The 27,856-nt window shown below is 44.9% G+C and overlaps 1 protein-coding gene across 1 annotated transcript in view; it reads left to right on the top strand.

The window, feature by feature from the left end:
* The window catches only part of RASGRP2 (RAS guanyl releasing protein 2), a 1,719,722-nt gene that overhangs the window by 1,405,268 nt on the left and 286,598 nt on the right, over window positions 1–27,856 (top strand). The window contains exon 14 of the mRNA XM_077457736.1: window positions 18,325–18,361. Coding sequence (XP_077313862.1) covers window positions 18,325–18,361 — 37 coding nt within the window. The remainder of the gene's footprint in view (window positions 1–18,324; window positions 18,362–27,856) is intronic.

Raw genomic sequence — 27,856 nt, 5'->3', positions numbered from 1 at the left:
GCCACGCTTAGAGGAGAGGTTATAAAAACCACCAGGTAGAAGTGGCTGGCCTCTTAGTCAGAACACATGAGGGGAGGTAAGCAAACAGAGGAAGATCACTGCATAACCATGACAGCCATAAATCTATCTAATTTGTAGATGCTATAACTTTTGCACATACCAATCAATATACACTTATTGCGATTTTTCTTTTTTTTATTTATTTTTTTACCAAAAAATATGTAGAAGATTATGTATATATCATTTTTCTTTCTTGGGTGGATAGTTATTATGACAAAAAGTAAAAAAATATTTTTTTTTCTCAAAATTGCCGCTCATTTTTGTTTATAGCGCAAAAAAAAAAAAAAAACACGCAGAGGTGATCAAATACCAGCAAATGAAATCTCTATTTGTGGGGGGGGGGGGGGATGCCAATTTTGTTTGGGTACAGGGTCCCAAGACCACGCAATTGTCAGTTAAATAAATGCAGTGTGGTTTCGTAAAAAATGGCCTGGTCATTAAGTGGTCAAATCCTTCCGGTCCTAAAGCGGTTAAAAATAAACAAACATGCCATACTTACCTGCTCTGTGTAGTGGTTTCGCACAGCATAGCCTGGATCCACCCCTTCTCGAGTCCCTTTCTCTCACTCCTGGCCCCTCTCTCCTACTTAGTGCCCCCACAGTTAGCAGCTTGCTATGGGAGCACCTGAGCTGAAACACTGCTCTATGTGTCCATTCAGACACAGAGTCCCCTTTCTCTCCTCATTCAAAGCTCACTGACTTTAATTGACAGCAACGGGAGCCAATGGTACCGCTCTGCTGTCTCAGCCAATAAAGCGGGAGAATCCTGGACATCGAGTCTCTCTTGCAACATCGCTGGATCGAGATGGGGCTCAGGTAAGTATTAAGGGGGCTGCTGCACACACAAGGTTTTTTATCTTAATGCATAGGATGAATTAAGGTAAAAATCTTCTGACTTTACAACTACTTTAAGGAAGGAAGCAAGCCCGCAATTACTCATTTAATATTAGCTGCAAAAGAAAGCACAAAAACACTTAATTTTAAGAGAGCATATTTTCCATAGCTAAAATCTGCTCTCTAAGGCTTAGGTTTAGAGAGGGAATATTGCCATCGATAAACACAGAACAGAAAGGAATTCTTCAAAATGACTGTATGCAAGCACATTGCAAAATATATTCCCATGTGCAATAAGTTTAAAATGCAAAAAAAAAACAAAAAAAAAAATGACGTAGCTCATGGCCAAAGCTAGAAAAACTATAAATAATAAGAAAACTGATTTAAAAAAATATAAAAATTAAGAAAGACAAACATTTTAATGTTACAAAGAATAGAACAGAATATGTAAAAAGGAAATCAAAAATTCTAAATTAACGACAAATAGCAAAGAGAGTAGGACAAATCCAAAGAAATTCTTCAAATATATTAATAGTAAAAAAAGTATGAGCATATAGACCTGTAGAGTGGGTGACTAAGGGCAAAGGAGGCAAATTCATTAAATGCCTTCTTCTAGTATTATGATATAAAAAGAAGCCAAACAACTATGTGATAATTAACAGCATCATATGATTACTATCCCTAAATAAAAGACAATTTTTTTGCATGATAAATCATATTTTCAACATCAATGCCAAGATTTCTGCCAGGGAATGCAAACTATTGAGCACAACTATATATATATTGGAAAGGAAGGCAGGACCCCACAAAAAGCCCAGAACACCGGTAATCTGGAACCCTAACCTGGGCAGGCTAAATTTGCTTGATACACAGAACTCTTCCCTTGTAGGTACCTACCCACAACTATATTTGCAGAGTAGTGGTTAATGATTCTTAGGCCCCTTTCACACGGGACGGATCAGTAATGATCCACTCCGTGATGATGCGCTTGCTCATCGGGGATCGCTCCGTTGTCCCTGCTGAGCCGGCGGCAGACAGGGCGGTCCCTGCACACTGTTAGACGGATAGAAAAATAGGATTTTCCTCCATCTGCAGAATCGGACAATAGTGCAGGCAGATGATAGCGGGTGTCTGCGGATGTTTATCTGCAGACACCCGCTATCCCATAGGAATGCATGATGAAATACGGACATAATGTCCGCATGTGTGAAAGGGGCCTTACTCTGAATGGTCTAATTTTATTAGTGGTGCACCCCAAGGTTCAGCTACTTTTTAATATATTTATATATAAATGTAGCTCTTCTCCCGTGGGAGCCACAGGAATACTCTCCAGGCCATCCCTACAGGATTTGCCCTGCAGCCAGGCACACAGGCCCATTCACACATCTCCTTAATGACCTATGACTTTAATGTCTAAGGGTGGTGTTTTTGTTGTTTTTATTTTTGGAGAACTTGGATAGGGTTGAGGAAATTTGGTGGTATACTTCAAAAACAAGAACTTTGTACACTTGAGGACTTAGGTATTTCTTTCTGAGCAAGCTATAGTGAAGTCCTTGCTTGAAATAAACAGAAGACTTTAGCTTTAAAGTGGTTGTAAATCCTTTACAACCACTTTCACCTATAGGTAAGCCTAGATTAAGGCTTACCTATAGGTGCTGGTAATATCTCCTAAACCTTCACAGTTTAGGAGATATTTACAATTCCCCATATGATGAGTTGTTCTGCCCATGCACCGATGTATTCAGCGCATACACATTTTAGAAAGGGCAAGCTGTGCTTTTTCTAACTGGGGTCATGCCGTGCCTGGCGAAGTGATGTCATGCGACGCGCAGGCCCGGAAGGAAGAGGGGCAAAGATATACGCTTCCAGCCAGCGGTGACATCACAGGCTTCTGTGTCAGGTAAGTGACACATAATGGGCTACTATGCGATGAATAGTAGCCCATTATGCTTTACCTTTGCAGGGAAACAAAGAGGAAGCAAAACCCATCAGGGTTTACTTTCTCTTTAAAGAAGTAGTAGTTGTAGTAGTATTAACTAAGAACTCATCAGAGATTATCTTGCAAAGCTCTTCAGGACACCAGCTAGCATCCCCTTTAAATAGACCCACAGCTGACTTTCTCTAGCCCCAGATGGTTGGCAAAAGCACAAAGGTCCCCAAGATCTTTCAAAGTCTGTACTCGCACAAGGCCCAAGGAACAGTTGGTTAGCTCCTTCCAACTTTCAAGTGACACCTTATTCCGGTGACAACAGACTAGATCTTCTGTGGACAGCCTCCCCTCAGTCACTCCCCTTCAGGGTTTCAGCATCCAGGCCCTCAAGTTGCCTACCTGATCTCTCATGACAGCAGACATTTTTTTTATATCCAGAAAAAACTTTATTCGATAGTATACACATACAGTCCAAATAAATACAGTCAGTACAAAACAATGCAGTGCAGTGCAGAGTAGCCCGAGAACATACAGTACATGAGAACATTCGAGTCCCCTCCCCCCTCCAATCTATAACACAGTAATGTTAATAATCATTACATACATCAAAACATCAGTCCGCAGCCATGCAGAAAGAGATAAATGTAGATTGCAGCGCCTAGAGCACCCCTGGTCCGAGCAGTCGGTCGTCCATGACTAAATCATCCGGGGGAAGACCCGGAGTATCCAGCCACGGCCCCCATAGTTTTTCAAATTTATCAGGGCAACCACTATGCTGATAGACAATTTTTTCCATTCTCAGTGTATTACCAACAGTGGACCGATGGAGGTGAGTCCGATTTCCAGTGGAGCATTGTCAACTTGCGGGCAATAAAGAGCGCCCTGGTCAGGGCCTCTCTAGTGTGCGATTCCCACTCCAACTCATCCAGCAAGTTCAGAATGCAACACCGAGGATCCCAGGGGACTGACACCCGAAACACCGTGCTCAGGGTACCCGTCACCCCCCCCCAATAAACATGAAGTTTGGGGCATCGCCACAGCATGTGTATTAAGTCACCGTGATCCCTTTCACATCTGGTACACACCGGTGACGGTGTAAGCCCCATAGAGTGTAGCCTATGGGGAGTATAGTAAATTCTCAGTATGGTGTACAATTGGGTAAGTCTGTGACACATTCAGCGAGCATACTGCCATCAATTGCAACACCTCCTCCCACTGTTCATCCTCCAGGGGCCCCACATCTAATTCCCATTTCCTTTTAACTGTCAGGAAGTGTTTCAACAAGAATCTGCTTAAAAGTGTAGCGTAACTCTGCGAGATAAATCCTTTCGAGTTATCGGCTGATTTAAGCTGGGAAACAAGAGGCAGTCCCTCCAGCTGCCAATACAAAACCTTTGATTGGGCCAGAAAGGCATGCCTAAGTTGCATATAATAAAAGTACATATGTGCCGGGAGTTGATATCTTGCTCTCAGGTTATCAAAGGGTAACAGTTGACCATTACTGATTATCTGCGTAAGATAAAACACCCCCCTCCTCTGCCACCTCTCCTTGTGCTGCAGCTTTGCTAATTCAGGATACGACTCATTAGCCCATACAGAGCTATATTCACTAATTCCCGTAGCTCCCTGCAAATACTTGATTTTATTCCATATTTTCTGTATTAAGTTATATGTGGGGAAACTTTTTTGGGGGGTTTGCCGAAGGCCAGAGCTTCCAAGGCGGTCGGAACAGATCTCCCACCCACCGTGTGCAGCATGATGACCTCAGAAGTGCTAGGGACTCTGCCAGTGGGGTCACTCTCAGGGACCATAGTGCCTATTAAATGTTGTAGTTGAGAGGCTAAATAGTATAGTCAGGGGTTCGGCAGCGCAAGCCCCCGTCCCCCTTTGGGCGTTGGAGATGCTCTAATTTAATCCTAGGGGGTCGGCCTTTGCATATTAGCTCACAGAATATTGAGTTTACTATCCTAAAGGTCTTCAGCGGGATCACCACTGGAGAATTGTGCAACAAGTATAACAGTTGGGGCATAAGAATCATTTTAATAAGATTCACCTTGCCTGCAGCCGACATACACAGAAAATTCCAAATCTTAGTCCTGGAGCGAAACCTGGTCAGCAGTGGTGCAATGTTTAACGCAACATAGTCTCTGATCCACGGCGTCACCTGTATCCCCAGATATTTAAACTTGAGGGCTATAGGGATCTCTCCCACCCATCCCACCCGTCCCCCCTGTTGTAGTTGTGGCTCATCTATTGGCATAAGTGCGGATTTGGACCAATTTATCTTAAGACCAGAGAACTCCCCAAAAACGGGTCACTGTATCTAACGTATTATCCAGAGATTGTGTTGAGTCCCCCAGTAAAATCATGGTATCATCTGCATAAAGCATCACCTTTTCCTGTCTATCCCCATAGCAGAAACCCGTGATGCCTCTGTGCACCCTGATCCTAATGGCCAGTGGTTCTATTGCCAGGGCAAACAGCAGGGGAGATAAAGGGCACCCCTGCCGAGTGCCCCGACCAAGACAGAATGGCAAGGATAGCCTACCGGCCTCCCTAATGGCCGCGCTCGGGTGGTAATAAAGCAGCCATACCCATGATATGTACCCAGCACCAAAGCCAAAACGCCTCAGTATCTCCCAAAGATATGGCCACTCCACACTATCAAATGCTTTCATAGCATTAAGGGACAGGAGAGCTCTCCTGCCCACATTGTCAGCCACTGACTGTATATTAAGGAATAATCTCCGGAGATTCACTGCCGTGGACTTATTCGGCATAAACCCTGCCTGGTCTGCGTGTATCACCGAGGAGATTACTTTATTTAAACGAAACGCTAGCACCTTGGCCAATATTTTAATATCAGATTGCAACAGGGGATTGGCCTGTAAGAGGCCGGGTCCACCGGGTCTTTATCAGGTTTCAAAATTAAAACAATAATTGCTTCAGACATAGAGGGGGGCAGAGTCTCCACCTCCCTGGCAGCCTTGAACACGTTCAGCAGTTTGGGGAGCAATATCTCCGAAAAGTGCTTGTAGATTTCAATAGGCATCCCATCTCCTCCGGGGCCTTACAATTGGGGAACCCCGCCACTGCAGGCTGTAACTCCTCAAGGATGAGTGGGGCGTCCAATGTCGCACACTGGGACTCCGAAAGTTGTGGGAATGGTATTTCATCTAAATAGGCCTTCAGCTCCTCAGAACCATACTGTGAGGATGGGTGGTATAAGTCCTCATAATATGCAGCTAGCGTCTGTATCACTCCATCAGGGGAGTGAACCATTTTCCCCTCCTTCGTGCGTATACTGCCAATAACCGGAGATTTCTGCTCAGAGTTAGCTATCCTGGCCAAGAGCCTACCCGTGACCTCCCCCTCCTCAAAGAAAGCGGCCCTCGAGAAAAATCTATTTTTTTTCCGCAGAGGAGGTCAACAGGCGGTCATACGCTGATTGAGCCGACTGCCAAGCCCCCTTTGCGACCTCTGTTGGGTCCTGAATATATTGCGCCTCCAGAGAATGTACCTGTGCCTCAAGTGTCTCCCTGAGAGACTCCAACCGCCTCTTAACCTTAGTAACCTCCTTACTGAGCAGCCGTCTCCGAAATGTTTTAAACTCTTCCCATTCAGTAAGTATTGATAATGCATCAGGCTGCTGAGTGAAAAACTCTCGGATGCTCCCTTCCGTCACCTCGGGTGTTATAAATAGCTGAAGCCAAAAGGCATTAAATTTCCAGGGGGCCCTAGAAAGGGAGGAAGGTTGGGTGACTAGCAAATTGACCACTAAGTACGAGTGATCCGAAACACATTTAGGTTTATAAGTAACATCCAGGACTGAGTTAAGTTCCCCACCGCCAAGTCTATCCTGGACAAAGACCCATGAGTTTTTGAGAAACAGGAGCATTGTTTACTAAATGGATTACGCTGCCTCCATAGGTCCACCCAGCCCACCTCCTGCAACAACCTGGCCAGAGGAGTTAACTTCGGAGGGCTATGTGTCCCCAGAGCCAGATGGTTATCCAAACGTGCATTTAACCAACTGTTAAAGTCCCCCACTATCAGTAACGGGAGGTCCGGGTGCTCCCCTAGAAATTCTAGGAGCAGCCGGAGCACCCGTACGTCAAAGGGAGGAGGTATATACACACAAGCCAGTACACAGTGCAAAAGACCAATACGACAATGTAAAAACAAATCTCCCTTCTGAATCTATTTTGGAGGCATATTCCTGATAATCCAGGGACCTATGTACCACCACACTCACCCCCCGGGAAAAGGAGGTGTGAGTGGAGTGGTACGCCCAGCCAATCCACGGATATCTCAGACAGCCCCTGGTGGCACCAGTAAGGTGCATCTCCTGTAGACATAGAACAGCAGGGTAAAACTTCTTTAAACAAGTAAATATCATGGTGTGCTTAAGAGGGGAGTTCAGGCCCCTAATATTGCATGAAACTACTGCTACACCCGCCATCATGGAGGGAAGAGTGTAAGCCAGGCAGGGCCCCCAAACCCCCCTAGTAGTAGGTAGCCCTTAGGGGTGGGGAAGGTAGAAATCGGGTAAAACGTCATGTCCTCAGGACTTCCATTAAGCAAACTAGTAAAGTTATTCGGACTGCATGATGATCCATACTGCATTTTGTAATAAGGCACATTGGAACTGTCACAGGCGGCGTGGGGGGTCGATGACTCCCCAAAATCACCTTCAACGTAATGCCGCCAAATAGTCTGCACAGATTCAGGTCTCCAGACCAACTCAGCCAACAGGGCAAACTTGTTTGTTACAGTACGGCCTAACTGGCGGCCAACTTTGGGGTCCAGCATTGTCCCAAAAAAAATGAAAAATACTGCCCCGAAAAAAGAAAACGTATAGAGAAAAGGGTGGTCTTAGAATTGAAAGTCACAGATAAGATCCTCACTCTGTAATTAAATCACAGCTTTCCCCGGCAGTAGGGAAAAATAAAGGAAAGAAGAAACGGAGTGGGGGGGGGGAGCCCCCCAAGATGATGTAGGGCCATCAAAAGAAGGTAGGTCAAACAAAAGAGAGTCCCCACGAAGGAATGCACAGCATGCGCCTAGGCAATCTATCGGGCCTTAACTGTTTTAGTGGTTGCATACCTTCACAGCGATGTCAGCAGTGATCACCAGCAGCATGCACCCTGTGATGTCGCAGGGCTTTCTCATTGTGATCCAACCAGGCTGCTGCATCTTTAGCCGACTCAAAGAATTGTGCATGTCCTTCCGCTGTCACACGTAACTTGGCTGGGTAAAGCATGGCATATGGCAGTTGCAGAGCTCTCAGGCGTTTCTTCACCTCCCCGAACTTTGCCCTGGCCCGCTGAACTTCAGCTGAAAAGTCCGGGTAGAATGAAACCCTGACCCCATTGAATTTGACGTTTTCACGTTCCCTTGCACATTTCAGGATCGCCTCTCTGTCCCTGTAGTGTAGCATCTTGGCCAGCATGGACCTGGGGGGGGGCACCCTGTGGGGGGGGGGGTCTGCCCAGCACTCTGTGGGCCCTCTCCACTGTAAAGAATGGGGAGAAGGAAATCACGGCCAAAGATATCCACCAGCCAGTTTTCCACGAATAATGTGGGGTCCTTACCCTCTGACTTCTCAGGTAGACCTACAATGCGGACATTGTTTCTGCGTAAGCGATTTTCCGTGTGCTCGGCTCTGTTGTATATGTCTTGTGCCATGAGGTGCGCTGCCCTGGCCTCACTAGCAAGGGGGGGTAGCTTATCCTCTATATCACTCACTCTGCTCTCCACCGCCGTCGCCCTCTCTCTAAGTTTTTGCAAATCTTGTCTGAGAAGTGAGACTTCTTCCCTCAAGCTCCCAAATTGCTCTTTCATATCATTCACCGATGCCGTACATACATGAACAGCCTTCAATATAGCAGCCAGCGTGGGTTGTTCAGGAGGCTCCGCTGTATCTGTTATGAGGGGGGGAGAGGGGATAGGGTGGAGGAGCTGCATCCTCCATAGAGTTGCCCGGATTACTGCCGGTATCATGTCCCCAGTCTGCTTGTGTAAACAGGTCATTCTCTCCCTCCTGTGTCTCCTCCGCTGTACAGGGCCCTGCAGCTTTTGGGCATAATACAGAATATCCCGGTACTGTTCCTTACCCTGTGTCTTTAGAGCTCTCCTGCTACCTCCCTCTCTGGATTTGTCCGCATGCCGCGGGGTGTGCTGTGACATGGCCGCCGACGCTGCAGCGCCATCTTGGGAGTCCGCCATCTCCAACGGGCCTCTGCGGGTTTTCCCTCGGGTACAGAGGGCCGGCGGTGGGTCCGGGAGGTGCAGGGGGTCGGTTGCCAGCTGGGGAGCCGGAAAGAGCAGTGTTGTGGCTGCCAGGGAAGGATCGGTGAACGGATCAAGTGGGAGCTGTGAGAAGTGCGTCCTTCTCACATGCCGGTCATGGCCACGCCCCCCATGACAACAGACATAATGGCAGCGGATGGGAGGAAAGTGTGTCCCTCCAGGCTGGACCAATTTACTCTGGGAAAAAAGACCCCGAGCTCAGCATGCTCACAATATGTATAGTCTCCCAGCATACAATCAGAGCCTGCCTCTCTAGGAAAGGCCAAGGTCAATGTACTGAAAATAAATAACATTTACCCTTTTTTTTTTATTGTAATCTGTGACATGCCCACCAGGTGGAACTCAACGTTGGTCATGCTGCAGCGGCTGCACACAGCAGAGGGACATCAATGAGTACCTGTGCGACTGCACCAGGACAGGGTCAGGGGAGCTTGTTTTTTTCCCCACACCAGTGGGCCATGATCAGGGATGCATGCACTGTCCTGTCACCATTTGAGGAGGCCATGAGGAGGGTGAGCAGTGACAGTGCATGCATCAGTGACACTGTCCCTCTTGTCCACCTGTTGGACCACACGCTGCATGGAATTATGGACAGGGAACTTGACGCAGAACAGAGGCAGGAAGAGGAGGACTTCCTTACCTCTCAAGGCCCCCTTTATCCAGACAGTGTTCCTTCTGGCCCGCCGATCACACAGGAAGAGGAGGAGGAGGAGGAGGATTGTGTCAGCTTGGAGGTGGAGCCTGGCACTGAGCAGCAGTCTTTTAGGGATCATTTACAGCCCCAAGAAACCCATGGACTTGTACATGGCTGGGAGGAGGTGACTGTGGATCATGTTGTCCCTAGTGACCCAGAGAACTCCAGACCGAATGCCTCAGCTAACCTACGCTGCATGGCCTCCCTGATTCTGCAAATCCTTGTAATAGGAATAAAAGTAATCACATTTTTATTTTATTTTTCCCTGTTGTTTTAAGTAGAATCTGTATGTAATTTTGAACTGGTACATTTTGTACCAGTTCAAAATTGTACATTTTGTACACTGGTACAAGTGTAGCTCCAGTCAAAAAATGTATTTTTACGTTTTTTGGAAAACATAGAGAATGGTTATCACCCCTGTAACATTTTTTATTTTTTTTTCTGTCTGTGCACCTCTTCAGGAGATTTCACCTCACTTTCTGTCCCAATGACAAATGTTTTTTTGAAAATTTGGGTTTTTTAGTAAAACAAGGATGAGGAGACATGTTTTTCCCATATCAACTCTTACAGGAGAGAATTTCCCTTACGGGGGTAGATTTTATCTCACTTTCCTGTTGTCTCCTTCCGTTTGCAAGTAGGAGACGTTTGTAAGTTGGATGTTTGAAAGTAGGGGCCTGCCCTATATGCTCTGCAGAAATTTGGGCCTAAGGTGCTGGTGTTGTCACAACACTGTAAGCCCTCAAAGTGACTCTTGGTGGGCGCTGGAACGCCCTGCTGTGAACTATTATATCCAGAATTGTAGTTACATGCCATTGTTGAACAGTGGTAGAAAAATTGGGCCCTAGGTACTGGTGCCACAACACTGCAACACCTCACAGAAACTCTAGTTGGAGAGCAGGAATGAGCCCTGCTGCAAAGTATTGGATCAACAATTGTAATTACACACCCCTGTTAAACAGGGGCTGAAAAAGTGGGCCTTAGGCACTGGTGCTGGTGCCACAACATTACATCCACTGTAGTTGAGCGTAGCAACGAATCCTCCTGCAAAATATTGCATCAAAAATTGTAATTACACACCCCTGTTACACAGGGGCTGAAAAATTGGGCCTTAGCCACTGGTGGCGGCGCTCAGAACCAAAAATGTCCTTACAAGCTATCACCGTGATCATTGAGGAGGATCATAGGCAGTCTTGAAGGGATATGACATTTACAAAAAAAACGATTCGATTACATCGGCATCAGGTGCTTGGTAGCTGGTGGTGATCCAAGACTGATTCATTTTTATGATGGTCAGACAATCAACCGAGTCGGTGGACAGGCGCACCGTGTGATCAGTTACAAAGCCTCCAGCAGCACTGAAGGTGCGTTCCGAAAGAATGCTGGATGCAGGACAGGCCAGTAGCTCAATTGCATACTGTGCAAGCTCTGGCCAGTGATCTGTCCTCAAGACTCAGTAACCCATAGGATTTTCGGTGGGAAAGGTGTCCAAGTCTGACCTTGAATCTAGGTATTCCTGCACCATGTAAATCAAACGCTGGCGATGGTTGCTGGATCCGATCATACCTTGGGGCTGCAGACTAAAAAATTGTCTGAACGCATCAGTCAGATGGACACCTTCTCCCCGTTCCTTCAGAGACTGACCGAAGCCTCAGCAACACAATGTCCAGGACCAGGAATTTGTAACCTCCCAGTCTCTGGGAACGCATTGCACAGACCTTTTTGCAAGGCCTCCCAAAGATGTTTCATCCTCTGCTCCCTCTGCGATTGCAAGATAAGGTCTGCAACCTTACCCTTGTAATGTGGATCAAGGAGAGTTGCCACTGAGGAACCACACATTCCGTAAACTCACGGAAGGGGGCCGAATCTACCAACTGAAAAGGCAGCAGTTGAAGTGCTAGCAATTTAGCCAAGCTAGCATTCAACCGGTGGGCATGTGGATGGCTGGGAGTGAACTTTTTTCGACTGTGCAGCAGCTGGGGCAGGGAAATTTGTCTGGTACAAGCGGATGTCAGTATACCGATAGCAGAGTGCCCGCAAGTACTTGGCTGTAACACACCTAACTCTACACCTTCATTCCTCTCAGTGCAGGTTTCAAAGAGGACTGAAGGTATAGTGGGGTTGGAGATCCCAGCTGTTGAGGAGCAAGGAGAGGTCCACTTTGTTCTTTGGTGTGGGTCTTTTAGGTACACTTGCCAATGAACTGCATGGCAGGTCGACGTATGTCTGGTCAAGCATGTGATGCCCAAGCGGCTGATGTTTAGGCCACATGAGATATGCTTGAGACATATGTTTTAAATAGCATCTGATGTACTTGTCTAAAAAAAGGCCCACACCAAAAAACTTTTGGAATAACGCGCAGAGGTAACGCCCTGCACATGCAGAGCTCTGAGGTGTTATGCAGTCGGTGTCCTGCCCTTAAGCTGGCCCCTGGAGGGCATCCTGCCTCGTTGGAGATGTGCCTCCTCCTCTCTCCTATCAGGCACCCACGTGGAATCAGTGACCTCATCATCCCCTCCCTCCTCATCACTGGAGCAAACCTGGCAGTATGCTGCAGCTGGGGGAACATGACTGCCAGATTGCTGTCCTTCTTGGGCATCCCCTCTCTCTGGACTCATGTTACTGCCTTCCTTTAGCTGGGTATCATCATCTGAGACTTCAAAACACTGGGCATCCTCATGTAGCATGTACCCAACACTGTGCTCAAAGGCTTCAGGGGACTCCTCAGTAGGACATGGTGGGGCTAGGGAAGGAGTGACTGATTGAGCTGAGGGAAGAGGCCACGTTGGCAGCTGCTTTGCCAATACTCTGAGCCTGGGTGAGAGAGGATGAGGAGGATAAGGATGGCTTGGTCATCCACTCTACCAAGTCTTCGGCATGTTGTGGCACAACACATCCAGCTACCGAAAATAAGGACAAGCGGTCCCATGGCCACATGCTGATGAGGATGCACCGTGTCCATGACCTGCACTGTTGTCTCTAGACACAGAGCCTGCTTGCCCTCTTTTATTGGCTTGTGACTGTCTGCCTCTTATTGTTGGCCTTCCAGACACACTAATGGCCTGCAGGGAGATGTAGCTGCACAAAACTGGGACATATATACTGATATACTGCAGCTAGCAGAATCAACTGCCTGCCTGTAGTATTATTAGTATGAGAACACCAGCAATTGGGGTAGCTTTATGTGCACACTGTGCAGATAACACAGTACACCAACTGTAATTACTGCAGCTGCCTGTGGTATAGGATCAGCAGAACACCAGCAATTGGGGTAGCTTTAGGCAAACACTGTGCAGATGACACAATACACCGACTGTAATTATTGCAGTTGCCTGCCTCTGGTATAGGATCAGAAGAACACCAGCAATTGGGGTAGCTTTAGGCGCACACTGTGCAGATGACACAATACACCAACTGTAATTACTGCAGCTGCCTGCCTCTGGTATAGGATCAGAAGAACACCAGCGATTGGGGTAGCTTTGAGTGCACACTGTGCAGATGACACAGTACACCGACTGTAATTACTGCACCTGCCTGCGGTATAGTATCAGCAGAACAGCAGCAATTGGGGTAGCTTTAGGTGTACACTGTGCAGATGGCACAATTCACCGACTGTAATTGCTACAGCTGCCTGCATATAGGATTAGCAGAACACCAGCAATTGGGGTAGCTTTAGGTGTACACTGTGCAGATGACAGAATACACCAACTGTAATTACTGCATCTGCCTGCCTGTGATATAGGATCAGAAGAACACCAGCAATTGGGGTAGCTTTAAGTGCACACTGTACAGATGACACAGTACACCGAATGTACTGTAATTACTGCAGCTGCCTGCGGTTTAGGATCAGCAGAACACCAGCAATTGGGGTAGCTTTATGTGCACACTGTGCAAATGACATAGTACACTGACTGTAATTACTGCAGCTGCTTACCTGTGGTATAGGACCAGAAGAACACCAGCAATTGGGGTAGCTTTAAGCGCACACTGTCCAGATTACACAATACACTGACTGTAATTGCTACAGCTGCCTGCGGATAGGATCAGCAGAACACCAGCAATTGGGGTACCTTTAGGCGCACACTGTGCAGAGGGCACAATACACCGACTGTATTTACTACAGCTGCCTGCGGATAGGATCAGCAGAACACCAGCAATTGGGGTAGCTTTAGACGCACACTTTGTAGATGGCACAATACACCGACTGTAATTGCTACAGCTGCCTGTGGATAGGATGAGCAGAACACCAGCAATTGGGATAGCTTTAGGTGTACACTGTGCAGATGGCACCATACACCGACTGTATTTGCAACAGCTTCAAGTGAAATGAAATCACACTGTCTCTCTGTCTATCTCTCTCCGCCGCCGCAACACACTACACAAGGCCGCCGTGCAGGAGGCTTTATATAGGGTGGGGCGTGTACTAAACCCCCTGAGCCATTACTGGCTAAAGCCACCCTGGCTCCCTGTTTTTTCCAAGCTGTGGTTGGCCAAAGCATGCGGGTCATAGTGCATGCTTGGCCAATCATCTGCTAGCAATGCACTGCTATTCCGCAGTGAATTATGACCCGTGATGCGCCACTTGAATTTGGCACGAATGGCCCATAATGTTTGGAATTCGCCGAACGGACGTACAGCTGATGTTCGAGTCGAACATGGGTTTGACTTGACACAAAGCTCATCCCTAGTCACAACCGGCCAAGTGGGAGGCCATGATTAAAGGGGAACTGCAGTCTGATCACATAATTTATAATACAAACATTGATGCCATTCTGAAGCTTCCCTCCAACCACTATGGATATTATTTTATATACACTGTATTTGCCAAATATGCTGCAGAATTCTCCCTCCACTAAGTCTGGCTGCAACCACTTTAGCTGTGGGCAGCTGAAGCTTCTGCCTGTTCACTTCCTGGATTTACAGTGGTGTGAAAAAGTGTTTGCCCCCTTCCTCATTTCCTGTTCCTTTGCATGTTTGTCACACTTAAGTGTTTCGGAACATCAAACCAATTTAAACAATAGTCAAGGACAACACAAGTAAACACAAAATGCAATTTGTAAATGAAGGTGTTTATTATTAAAGGTGAAAAAAATCCAAACCATCATGGCCCTGTGTGAAAAAGTGATTGCCCCCCTTGTTAAAACATACTATAACTGTGGTTGTCCACACCTGAGTTCAATTTCTATAGCCACACCCAGGCCTGATTATTGCCACACCTGTTCACAATCAAGGCATCACCTAAATAGGAGCTGCTTGACACAGTAAGGTCCACCAGAAGATCCTTAAAAGCTACACATCATGCCGAGACCCAAAGAAATTCAGGAACAATTGAGAAAGAAAGTAATTGAGATCTATCAGTCTGGAAAGGGTTATAAAGCCATTTCCAAAGCTTTGGGAATCCAGCGAACCACAGTGAGAGCCATTATCCACAAATGGCGAAGACATGGAACAGTGGTGAACCTTCCCAGGAGTGGCCGGCCGCCCAAAATTACCCCAAGAGCGCAGCGACGACTCATCCAAGAGGTCACAAAAGACCCCACAACAACGTCCAAGGAACTGCAGGCCTCACTTGCCTCAGTTAAGGTCAGCGTTCATGCCTCCACCATCAGGAAAAGACTGGGCAAAAATGGCCTGCATGGCAGAGTTCCAAGGAGAAAACCACTGCTGAGCAAAAAGAACATCAAAGCTCGTCTCAATTTCTCCACAACACATCTTGATGATCCCCAAGACTTTTGGGACAACATTCTGTGGACCGATGAGACAAAAGTGGAACTCTTTGGAAGGTGTGTGTCCAAGTATATCTGGCGTAGAAGGAACACTGCATTTCATAAAAAGAACTTTATACCAACAATAAAATATGGTGGTGGTAGTGTGATGGTCTGGGGCTGTTTTGCTGCTTCAGGACCTGGAAGACTTGCCGGGATAAAAGGAACTATGAATTCTGCTGTCTACCAAGAGATCCTGAAGGAGAATGTCCGACCATCTGTTCGTGTACTCAAGCTGAAACGAACTTGGGTTCTGCAGCAGGACAATGATCCTAAACACACCAGCAAGTCCACCACCGAATGGCTGAAGAAAAACAAAATGAAGACTTTGGAGTGGCCTAGCCAAAGTCCTGACCTGAATCCTATTGAGATGTTGTGGTATGACCTTAAAAAGGCCGTTCACGCTCGAAAACCCTCTAATGTAACTGAATTAGGACAATTCTGCAAAGATGAGTGGGCCAAAATTCCTCCAGGACGCTGTAAAAGCCTCATTGCACGTTATCGCAAACGCTTGGTTGCAGTTGTTGCTGCTAAGGGTGGCCCAACCAGTTATTAGGTTTAGGGGGCAATCACTTTTTCACACAGGGCCATGATGGTTTGGATTTTTTTTCACCTTTAATAATAAACACCTTCATTTACAAATTGCATTTTGTGTTTACTTGTGTTGTCCTTGACTATTGTTTAAATTGGTTTGATGTTCCAAAACACTTAAGTGTGACAAACATGCAAAGGAACAGGAAATGAGGAAGGGGGCAAACACTTTTTCACACCACTGTACACAGAGGCAAACCTCCAGCTCTGCAACCTTGCAGCTTTCATTGGCCATCTTATGACTCACCCCCCTTCCTTCCTGGCAAACTATCACAAGAGTGAGAGAGAGAGAGAGCGCTGTGCCTAGGCTAATGACCAGATAAGAAAAAGGAAGTGGGCTGTATAAGTTATTTACTGGCAGAAAAAATGTTTTACTATACAAAGTTAAAACAACAAGGACAGAAGATTTGATAGATGGAAAGTTGAAAAGAATGACTGAAGGTCCTATTTAAGCAGTATACTTCAGACAAGTGTGTGTAATGACCGTAAACAAGAGGTAGAAATAAAGGGGGGCATGAATAGAGAGGAAGGAAGGTGGACTAAGGGGGAGAGACCAAGGTCTTGTAGAATATCCAACAACATAAATGTAACTATGAGGTTTGAGAGTACTTTCCTTGTAAGTGGGTTGGTCATGCAGAGAGAGAGAGAGAGAGATTATTTTGCTCCTGTGCAAACCATTATTATGTCTGTCATCTAGAATATGCAGTTCATTTTTCCGCACCAGTTCACAAAAAGGATATAGGGAAAGTGGGAGAAGCTTGGCTTTGAGGAAAGATTAGCTAAACTGAATTTATTCTCTCTCGAGAAGAGGAGATTGGGGGTGGATATGATGATTGACATGTATAAATATATAAGTAGTTCATATAGTGAACTTGCTGTAGAGTTTAAATTAATTAAATTAAATTAATTTTAATGTCATCACAGGACAAGGGGGCACTTTTTATATCTGGAGATTTACCTCCAAATATGGAAGGACTTCTTCATAGTAAGAGCTGTAAAAAGTGGAATAAACTCCCTCAAGAGTTGGTTCTGGCCAGCTCAGTAGATTGTTTTAAATGTCTGGATTTGACATTACAAAGAACAAAAGAATGTTCTGCATCAAAAGATCACAGAATTTGCTGCGTGAGGAATGTGCTAGCTCCATTATGAACGCTAGTTTTACCACACTGAGCGCTTCCGTCTCGTACTTGCTTCAGAGCATGCGCAATTTTTGGTCAGTCGGAACAGCATACAGACGAGCAGTTTTCCTGATAGGAATTGGTTCCGTTGGAAATATTTAGAACATGTTCTATTTCTAGGTCCGTCAGAATTTTCGACGTAAATAGTCCAATAGGGCATACATACGATCGGAATATACGATGAAAAGCTCCCGTTGGACTTTTTCTGTCAGACTTTCCGCTCGTGTGTACGCGGCATAAGGGAATATTTCACTAAAGCTATAATTAATATTTTAAAGCATGCCTGGAATTTTACTTGTATCTTAGTGAAGACTTCTGTGAAATTTAGTGAGCCAATCACACTAGCAGGAAATTACATTTTTGGGGAAGATCTGCATACCAGCTGTGCACACAAGTCCCACAGGTTACCATATTGCATGATTGAAAATGAAAGGTCATTTTTAATAACATTACATTTCAATATGGCTTGTGTAACAGTTGTATATGCTGTTTTTAATATTTTATTTTATTCACAAAGGTGGAATTACCCTTTTAAGTCTAGGATCAGCAGAGCTGAAGAAAAGATATCCATCTTTATAGGACGCTGGCAAAAAAATGAAGCATGGTGGTCATGGGAGCAATAAAACCCAGAGTTGACCTACAGTTTATTTTTGTTTGCAAGTGTCCAGTACTACTGTAGATGGTAGCATAAACCAAAGTTTTAAGGATTCCTGTGTCCTCAATAGACAAGAGAGAAAATATGTAAAACAAAGTCTGCATAATGGCTATTAAAGAAAATACAGAGCTCAAATAAAGACATATTTAGTGTTGTTTGTATGCAGTTGCTATTACATGCATTATTTAGAGTAATTTTAATATTCAAGAATTCATGGTTCATAACAACCTACAATTAAAGTTTCATTGATAGAAGCTGAAATTATATGATACTATGACACTCTTTAATAGATTGTGTTTTTCTTTTCAGATACTTGGAATTTATAAGAAGGGTTTAAAGTGTCGAGGTATGGAATCATGTCCTTTATTTAATCAGACTGCTTAAAATTCCTGACTAAATTTTAGATTATTTTTTATATTTGCCTGCAAATGTGTATATTTTCTTGACAAAAAAAGCTTGTTTTCTGCTATAATTCATTGGGTTTTATTTTTTTAGACTCAAACACTGAAAGCATAAAAAATGCTACGTGTTTTCCATAGCAACTTGTAAGAATGCTTCCTCTTTTACTTGAATGTTATATTTTTGAATCTTTGAAATGTAAGTTATCACTGATAGAATGCTGGCATTAATGAAAGTTTTTTTTTTTTCACAGCATCTTTGTGGAATTTTTTGTGCAATTTGCTGTGCATTTTGTTGTGCGTGTTTTGGTATTGCACAATAGTGATTATTATAGTGGGATTAATCTTTATTAGCTTTTACATATTTACTTTAGGATGTATGTAGTTTAATTAGCACCTACTTTTTTGTTTGAAAGTAGCTGTTATATCTGTCCATTGGGAGGTCACTAATAAAGTGTGTCCTTACCTACCACAGAACTTATTTTAAGTCCTTATACTGGTTCTCTAATTTGATAATTTTCAGATGTACTGTATGTTAAGATCAAGAGGTGGGACAAAAGGGAGAAGGGACAGGAGGCGCAGCTGCCCTGGATACAGTGTTTTCATATGGGGGAGCAATGCATGGCGAGCATCACATGTGTGAACTATCGCGTTAGATAAGTGATCTCTGCCTGCCAGTACACATAAAGTCCTAGCCTCAATGGGGAAAGCAAAATAGTGGTGCAGGAGTGTGTGATTAGGTAAATAACTCGCCTTCTAGAGGTCCAATTTCACCACCACTGACCCCTAATGCAGTTTAAAAACACTGCCATTAACCACAAATTTGAGGAAGGATGTTAACACTGCCACCAATGTGGGTATGAAAAAGCACTGCAACTGAGCACTGTTGGAGAAGGAAGTGGGGGGAGGGGTTAACAAAACCACCACTGACCATCATCTGAGGTTAATAGTATTGACACCAATGTTGGGGGTTATTACTGTGGTCACAGACACCAATGTGAGGATTAATATGGTGGCCTCTGATGACCAATGCTGGGGTTTATTATTGGTCCTACTGACACAAATGCTGAAGGTTATTGTTACAGCTGTTGACAATGCTGGGGGTTAGTATTACATCCTCTGACACCAATTCTCTGGGTTATCATTGTTAAAACTGACACCAATAATAGGGCTTATTTCACTCCCACTTTCTCTTCAGTGTGCATTGTGCTACACTGCAAAAAAATCAGAAAGACCAACATTACAGACATTGAAGTTGAAGTGTATTACACCTCATTCACTGTGCAATGATTGCATAACTGGATGCAATGAACCTCACCACAATTTTGCAACATTTTTAACGTGTCAGTGGCTGCACTTGAGGCCCTGTATAATTTTCAAGTTGACCACCACTGCTCTAGATGTTCAGTAGTTATGTGCTCTATTGAACCCATCTTGTTTTGCTGACTTTCCATCCTTCTTTGTTCCATCTGCATGCTTCCCCTCACTTGGCTGCTCCCTCATTCCGGGCACTGCTCATCACTCCTTTGAGGCAGCCTGGCCCCACTCCTGCATATTGTCCCCTCAGATCTCCTTTATGATGGCAGCACCCAGTGAACAGACAAAGGAAGCCAAGCCAGGGTATGTACGCAGGTTGGTTTGTTAGTTATTCCAGCTGCCCAGTAGGGAAGGGGTTAAACCATTCTCTGCATTTCCCCAGATATTGTCTCAACACTGCCCTCCTCCCTGTGCTGTAAATAAAAAATGACGATGGGGCGTGGCTTGCAGCGAATGGAGTAGGCAGCGTGGAGAGAGAGCTCCGCCGAGACTCTGTGCTGCTATCTGATTGACGCATCCTGATATACCTGTTCTGCCACCACAGCACACCAGAACACTCTCCACACAATCCCCGATCCAGTGGTAGCCTCTTTGCCGCGTTCCAGCACATAGACATGTCCCGCAGAGGAGGTAAAGACCTCATGCAGGCAGCAGAGCATGGCGGGCAAGATGGCGCCCAGTCACAGTGGTCAGCCAAAGAAGCAGCTATGAGGATGTTCAGTGGGGCCATGTGGAAAAACACCCCCTCCAGGTTTCCACCCCCTCTCCTGGACTCCGCAGAGCCCAACAATGACCCTGGCGCTCCGGAGAATGGCTGGCCTGAGGACATCGCAGATGCATCTGCATGGGACACAGTGAGTACACTAGGCCCTGTCAGTAATGGCGCAGCTACACCAAGCCAGGAGACACATGCCCCAGAGCCTACCCTCAGAGACATATTCACTGCAGTTACTTCTTGTAACATGTCCATTACCACATTAACCACAGAGATCAAAGGGGTTAAGCTGGAATTAAATCTAGTCAAACAGGATATGCAGAAGTTGCGGGACCGCACAGCTGCCCTAGAAGACAGAGTAAGTAATGTGGATGTGGCACCATTACAGAGGGAAATGCGCCATATGCAATCAGCCATCACTGGTCACTCTGCCCGCTTAGAAGATATAGAGAACAAGCAAAGAGGTAATAACGTCCGTGCAGTGGGCATACCCGAGAGGGCAGAGGGAAAGAACCCGGTGGCATTTATAGAGAACTGGCTGCTCGTCACCTTTGGCAAAGACACCTTCTCCCCCATGTTTACAGTGGAGAGGGCCCACCGAGTCCCACCCAGGCCGTCTAAGCCCGGAGAACCTCCGCGGCCATTTTTGTTTAAAATGCTGAACTACAAAGACCGTGATGCTACCCTGACCCAGGCCAGAACCAAAGGTGATCTTATGAAAAGCGCCTCCGAAAATATGATGTCGCATACGCCATGCTGTACCCGGCCAAGCTCAGAGTCGCAGCAAATGGGGAGACGCAATTCTTTGACAACCCTGCTAATGCATCTCACTGGTTGGATTGAGCAGAGCATACCCTTCAGAAAGCTGCAACTTCCAGGGATTGACTATACTCTACCTAACTTTTTTGATTGTCTTCTCCTGCAGCCCTTTTTTGTTTGCTGCTCCAGCTGTCATGCCCTTCCTGGTGGCAGGAAGGAGGAAATTTGACCACCTTTCCATTTTTCCTCCAGTAAGGTGGAAAGTTATGAAACACTTTTGCTTTTACCACACTCCACAGATGACTCGGATCTGCAAGTCCCTTTGGATCAGCTGAACTGAGACACTGGGGTCCCCCCTTACAACAGTCCTGTGAGGACAAACCCAAGGGAACTGTGCTCCTGTATTTTTGTCAGGATGTGAAGCCTTTTGTTTTCCCCCTCCCTTTTTTCTGTTATTCATTATTTTTTTTCTGTTTTTGCTGTTATGCTGGAACCTTTCTCTCTGGTTAATGAAAGTTGAGGTTCCACTCTCTAGTCTGCATCCTGCTGGCAGCAGGCATAGTGTAATTTTTGCTTTCTTGAACACTGCTAACCCTTATGGAGATCTATGTCTCGAGAATCACAGATCCAATACTCCCCAATCCCCGGACTGAGTATACATCTTTTATGTCTGCAATGGTTGGGGGGAGGGTGGGCTGCTTACTGTATGCCTGTATTTGTACTAGCTCCGAACAGTTATATACAACTCTGTCACTTAAAGAGGTTTACTGAAGAGTTTACTGAAGAGTTTACTTCCTCTTTCATTCCCTGCAAAGGCAAAGCATAATGGACTACTATGCATCGTCCAAATCGAAAAGATTAGAACAGAATAGAAAAAAAAAAAATTTAATAGAATAAAATAGAAAGAATATACAACCATCTTCTGAAATTCTAATTTGAATAGAATAAATTAGAATTTTCGAATAGTATGAATTCAAATTTTTAAATGAATTAATTTTAAATTTGGATAGAAAAGATTCTAATACCAAATTTGGTATGTGAACACAATAGAATTAGCACTATAACATATCCAAATTTGGGGTTTCTAGCACCAAGTGACCCCGAGATACGTGGCCCCAAAGTTGGGTCACAAAATGTCATTCTCTGCTTCAGAAAAGTGCTTGACATTTTGCGACCCAACTTTGGGGCCCCATAACTCGGGGTCACTTGGAGCTAGAAACCCCAAATTTGGATGTGTTGTAGTGCTAGTTCTACTGTTTTTGCATACCAAATTTGGTATTAGAATCTTTTCTATCCAAATTTAAAATTAATTCATTTATAAATTTGAATTCATACTATTCGAAAATTCTAATTTATTCTATTCAAATTAGAATTTCAGAAGATGGTTGTATATTCTTTCTATTTTATTCTATTAAATTTTTTTTTTCTATTCTGTTCTAATCTTTTCGATTTGAATTAGAAATTTTGGAAGATGGTTAGTTACTTATACTTACTTATATATATATCTGTCACATCAAGTTTTCATACTTGCAGTGTACCAGTGCAAAAAAAACACACACATCTTATTTAATTTATATTTATGGTATCAATGAAGTTGTCAGCATGCCTGATTGAATAAGTCACAGATGATGATCGCAAGGCAAGTGCATATGCTGTATGCCATTGTCCACTTGCCAAAAGTTGTGTATTGTATTTGTCCACTTGCCACGTGACCGGCCACGAGTGCCACGTGGCCTGACATGAGTGCCACATGACCTGACACGAGTGCCACGTGACCGGCCATGAGTGCCATGTGACCAAGTTGTGGATTGTCCACTTGCCACGTCACCTGCCACCAAGCGACCCCAGATATGGGCAATATGAAAGTACTTTTCTGCAGCAGAGAATGACATTTTGCGACCCGAATTTGGGGCCACATATCTCGGGGTCACTTATAGCTAGAAACACAAAATTTGGTATGCAACAACAATAGAACTAACACTATAACATTTCCAAATTTGGGGTTTCTAGCACCAAGTGACCCCGAGATATGTGGCCCCAAATTCGGGTCACAAAATGTCAAGCACTTTTGTGCAGCAGAGAATTACATTTTGCGACCCGAATTTGGGGCCACATATCTCGGGGTCACTTATAGCTAGAAACACCAAATTTGGTATGCGAACACAATAGAATTAGCACTACAACATATCCAAATTTGGGGTTTCTAGCACCAAGTGACCCCAAGATACATGGCCCTAAATTCGGGTTGCTAAATATTTTAGAATCCGGCTGAAATAGTTTCGAATTCAGTTGAAATAATTTCGAATCATGTTGAAATCATTTCGAATTCGGTAGAAATATTTTCAAATGTGACCAATTTTTCAAATTTGGTATAAAACTAAATGAAATATGAAAACGAATTTAACGAATTTAACGAATATAACTAAACAAAATTAATTAATTAACGAATTAAAACGAAACGAAACTAAACACATTTTTTCCTTTTGCACATGTCTACCTGACACAGGAGCCAGCGATGTCACTGCTGTCCCCTGTAGTCCAGCGCATCCATCTTCTCGGTGGGGTCTCGCTGCTCCGCGCATGCGCACGGGAGCTGACACGCGCGGCATCTTCGTCGTTGACGATGCGGCGCTCTGTGCACCTTGCTCGCCGTTGTCTACGGCGCATGCGCCGTAGACAGCAGTGCCTGTCTTTCGGCAAATATCTCCTAAATCGTGTAGGTTTAGGAGATATTTCTTGGACCTAATCTAGGCTTACCTGTAGGTCAAAGTGTGTTGTAAGGGTTTACAACCACTTTAACCCCCCTGACGGTATTCCCGAGTCTGACTCGGGGTGGATTTTTTATACCAAGAGCGGTATCCCCGAGTCAGACTCGGGACAGCGTCGCTGGATCCAGGAGGAGGTTTACTTACCTTCTCCTTCGGATCCAGCGTTGTCTCCCCGCTGTACGAGCGAGCCGTGTCTCGCTCGATGCATCACACCGCCGATCTCCGTGCCCTGCGAGCGTTGCGACGCACGGGCACGGAGATCGGCGCCAAATTCAAAAAGTGAAACAAACAGTAAACATACAGTATAATGTAATCTTACAGATTACATTGCTGTATGTAAATATTTCACATCCCCGTTGTCCCTAGTGGTCTGCCCAGTGTCCTGCATGCAGTTTTATATAATAAAAACTGTTCTTTATGCCTGGAAACTGGAGATTGTCCATAGCAACCAAAACTGTCACTGTACATCAAAAATGATTTTAGACCAGCTAGAAAACAGCGATAATAAATTAGAATCACTCGCAGAATTGAGGGATAGCGATTTGTGGGGAGATCCGTCATCAAATACTGGAAAGTAATGACAGTGACAATTCTGCAACTGAGCAAATTTCAGTGTTTTTGATTTGATTACATTATTGAATAATTTTTATTATTGTTATATTATTATTTGGTACAATTATTTATAATTATTTATTATATTATAATTTATGATTTAATTTTTCAAACTTTATCATACCCGGGATGTCTGCTAGACTCTGGTTTGGACAGATTTAAGAGAGTTATTCCTAAGAATTGCAGGACTACAATATAAAACGCCAAATTTTCATGCAAAATAATGGTACCGCTTTTAGCACCTAAAATCCAAAATAATCGTACCGCCAGGGAGGTTAATGGCCACTGAAACTACTCTGGTGTCATGGAATGTGAGGGGGCTGGGGGATGGAGGGAAGAGAGTGGCTTTTTTTCAACTATAAAAGGGCATAAACCCTCTGTGGTATGCTTGTAGGAAACCCACCTTCAGCCTGTTACTATTTCTACACTTAAAATTCATGGGTATCCCACTAAGTTTCACTCCACTCACACAGCCTACTCCAGGGGAGTCAGCATACTTATTTCACATCATGTACCTTTTCAGCTACAACAATCCCTGATTGATGATCAGGGAAAGTACATCTTTTTGCTTTGTAAACTGGCAGGTTTAAACTGTATTATTGCTAATATTTATGTTCCTCCGCCCTTCTCGTTTGAAAGCCTGAATTGCCTAGCACGATTCATAGCATTGCACCCAAACTTACCAGTATGGGCGCTGGGAGAGTATAATAATGTTATGGACATACACATAGACAAATTTAAAGCTGGGACTGGTGGTAACCTCCCACGGGGGGGGGGGGGGGGGCCTTCCCCCTTTGCTAGGTTCCTGATGGAAAGTGGTTTGCAAGATGTGTGGAGGGACCTAAAACCAACGGTTCAATGCTATTCCTGTTACTATAAATGTTTGTCTACAATTGATCTGTGTTTGGGAAATAGCCTGGTGCACTCTCTTACCACCTCAGTGGTGTATGCGCCATGCAATATATCAGACCACTCTCTCATATGCGCACGAGTCAACACTATCCCTAGTCCCAGATGCAAGTTGTTGAAGGTAAGCCTGTTTTGGCTTGCAATCTTCCCAGAGCCTGATCCGTCTCCTGGGGCCCTTCGGGAGTTCCTGGAGATTAATCGAGGCTCGGCAATATCTATGGTGATTTGGGATACCTTGAAGGCCCATCTGAGAGGGCTGATCATTAGGCAAATCACCTCCATTAAAACAAATACCAAAGAATGGGAGCACCTAGTGATGCAGGAAGAAAAATATATCTCTGACCCTTACCCTGATTCAGAGTGTAAATGGCAAGAGGCACAGGTCCTATACAGACAGGTTTCCATATCAGCTGCAGAGAACAAACGCTTCTTTCTCCAACAAAAATATTTAAATGAAGGGGAAAATACTGGTCATTTGCTTGCAGTGATTGCTAGAGCCCAGCAGGACAATACACACATTGAATTTATACGGAATGCAGCAAGAGACACAATCAAAGATCAGAGTCGAGTCCCTGAGGTATTCTCTGACTTTTTCAGGGACTTATACACATCTAAAGTCCACCCCACGAATAAGGAACTGGACCAATTTTTGGGCCAGTGCTCATTTCCGATTCATCACAGCAGGATCAGAACGCACTTAACATACCAATAACTTTGGAGGAACTTTCGTTGGCAGTGGCGCAACTGGGGAATAACAAGTCCCCAGGTGCAGACAGCCTGCCCGGCTTTATTCCCACTAGATCCACATCATTGAATATCCATAGACTATTTCTTAATATCTAAATTCCAGTTGACAACCCCAATAACAGAGCTGTTTTTTCCCTCGACGCTGCCAAGGCATTTGACAGCATGGAATGGAAGTATTTGTGGGAGGTGTTACGATGTTTTGGATTGGGAGATACATTCATCTCCTGGGTACAATTGCTGTATAAGGCCCCCACAGCCAGGGTGATGATTAACAACACCCTCTCTGAGGCATTTCCTTTGTTCGGGGGCACGCGACAGGGGTGCCCATTGTCGCCCCGGCTTTTTGCCCTTGCATGGGAACCTCTGGCAGCTAGAGTGAGGGAATCTCCTAACATTGTGGGTTTGTGGCGGGGACATCACGAGGAAAAAAATCTCACTATACGCTGATGACACACTGCTATACTTGGGTGACACCGGTGAGTCCCTGAGAGCAGTCATGGCATTGATTGACCAATCTGGTCAGTTGTCTGGCTTCGCCATTAACTGGCATAAGTCCGCTTTCTTACCATTAGACCCCTTGCCAGGACCGCTGTTGGTGGATCTTTCACACATACCTGTAGTTACCTCTTTCAAATATTTGGGAATAGTGGTGACTGGGGATCCAAGCGAATATATTGCGCTGAATCTTAAGCCACTACTGCGCAAATTCCAACAAAAACAAGCTAGTTGGAGCAAGCTTCCACTTTCGGTGCCTGGGCTCACTAAGATGATTTGGGCACCACAACTGCTGTATATCCTGCACAACGCCCCGGTCTGGATACTGTAGTATTGGTTCCGGCGGATTGACTCACAATTCAGAGCCCTTATCTGGAAAGATGGGGTGGCATGCATAAAACTGACTACCTTACAATACCCTAAGGATCGGGATGGCATGGCTGTTCCGCACCTACAAATGTACTATTTTGTGGCCCAATTACAACACTTTATGGGATGGGATCTAGCGACAAACAGGGACCCCTCAAGGAGACTATTGATGGATCAGGATGAAGTTTATACAGCTCTGTCCCATATGGAAATGGGATTCCCTAATATACCATTTAACTCTCCCACAGCTCAACTGTTAAGGAAAAAAAATAAAAAAATACATTAGGAGTAACTGGTTATATGCGTTGTACCCCCATTTGGCGAAACTATCCAGACCTGGCTTAGGTCCCCAAGCATCCGGTTTGGAAGAGGGCAGGAATAAGGTTTATAGATCAGATCTTACAGGGAACTAGGCTAAAACCATATCCTCTCCTATCGGCAGAGTTTATGTTAGATGACACTGCGCACATCTATACAATCTGACTTCATCGCATGTATTCAGCAGTGAAAAACATCACTAAGATCTATCGTTTAGATCTCTGTGTGCTTTATGAGAACACTAGAATTCCCACAGTGTTGGACAATTGGTACCTGATACCGTACCTGACCCCACCGTTCTAGGCGTCCTTTTCGCCTGTCCTTTGGACCCTTGTTCTTAAGTTGTATCATTTGTACATAAATATCCACCTCCCTTAATTAAGGTACAGTCTAAGATTTGGAAGCTTTATTTGTCACCGGAAACATAGGAATAT

Source organism: Lithobates pipiens, unplaced genomic scaffold (assembly GCF_037356315.1).
Source record: "Lithobates pipiens isolate NorthernLeopardFrog02 unplaced genomic scaffold, aLitPip1_a1.2 Scaffold_10, whole genome shotgun sequence".
Classification (NCBI taxonomy): domain Eukaryota; kingdom Metazoa; phylum Chordata; class Amphibia; order Anura; family Ranidae; genus Lithobates; species Lithobates pipiens.
Note: the sequence above shows the minus strand (reverse complement) of the source record. Positions and strands in the feature narration are given on the sequence as shown.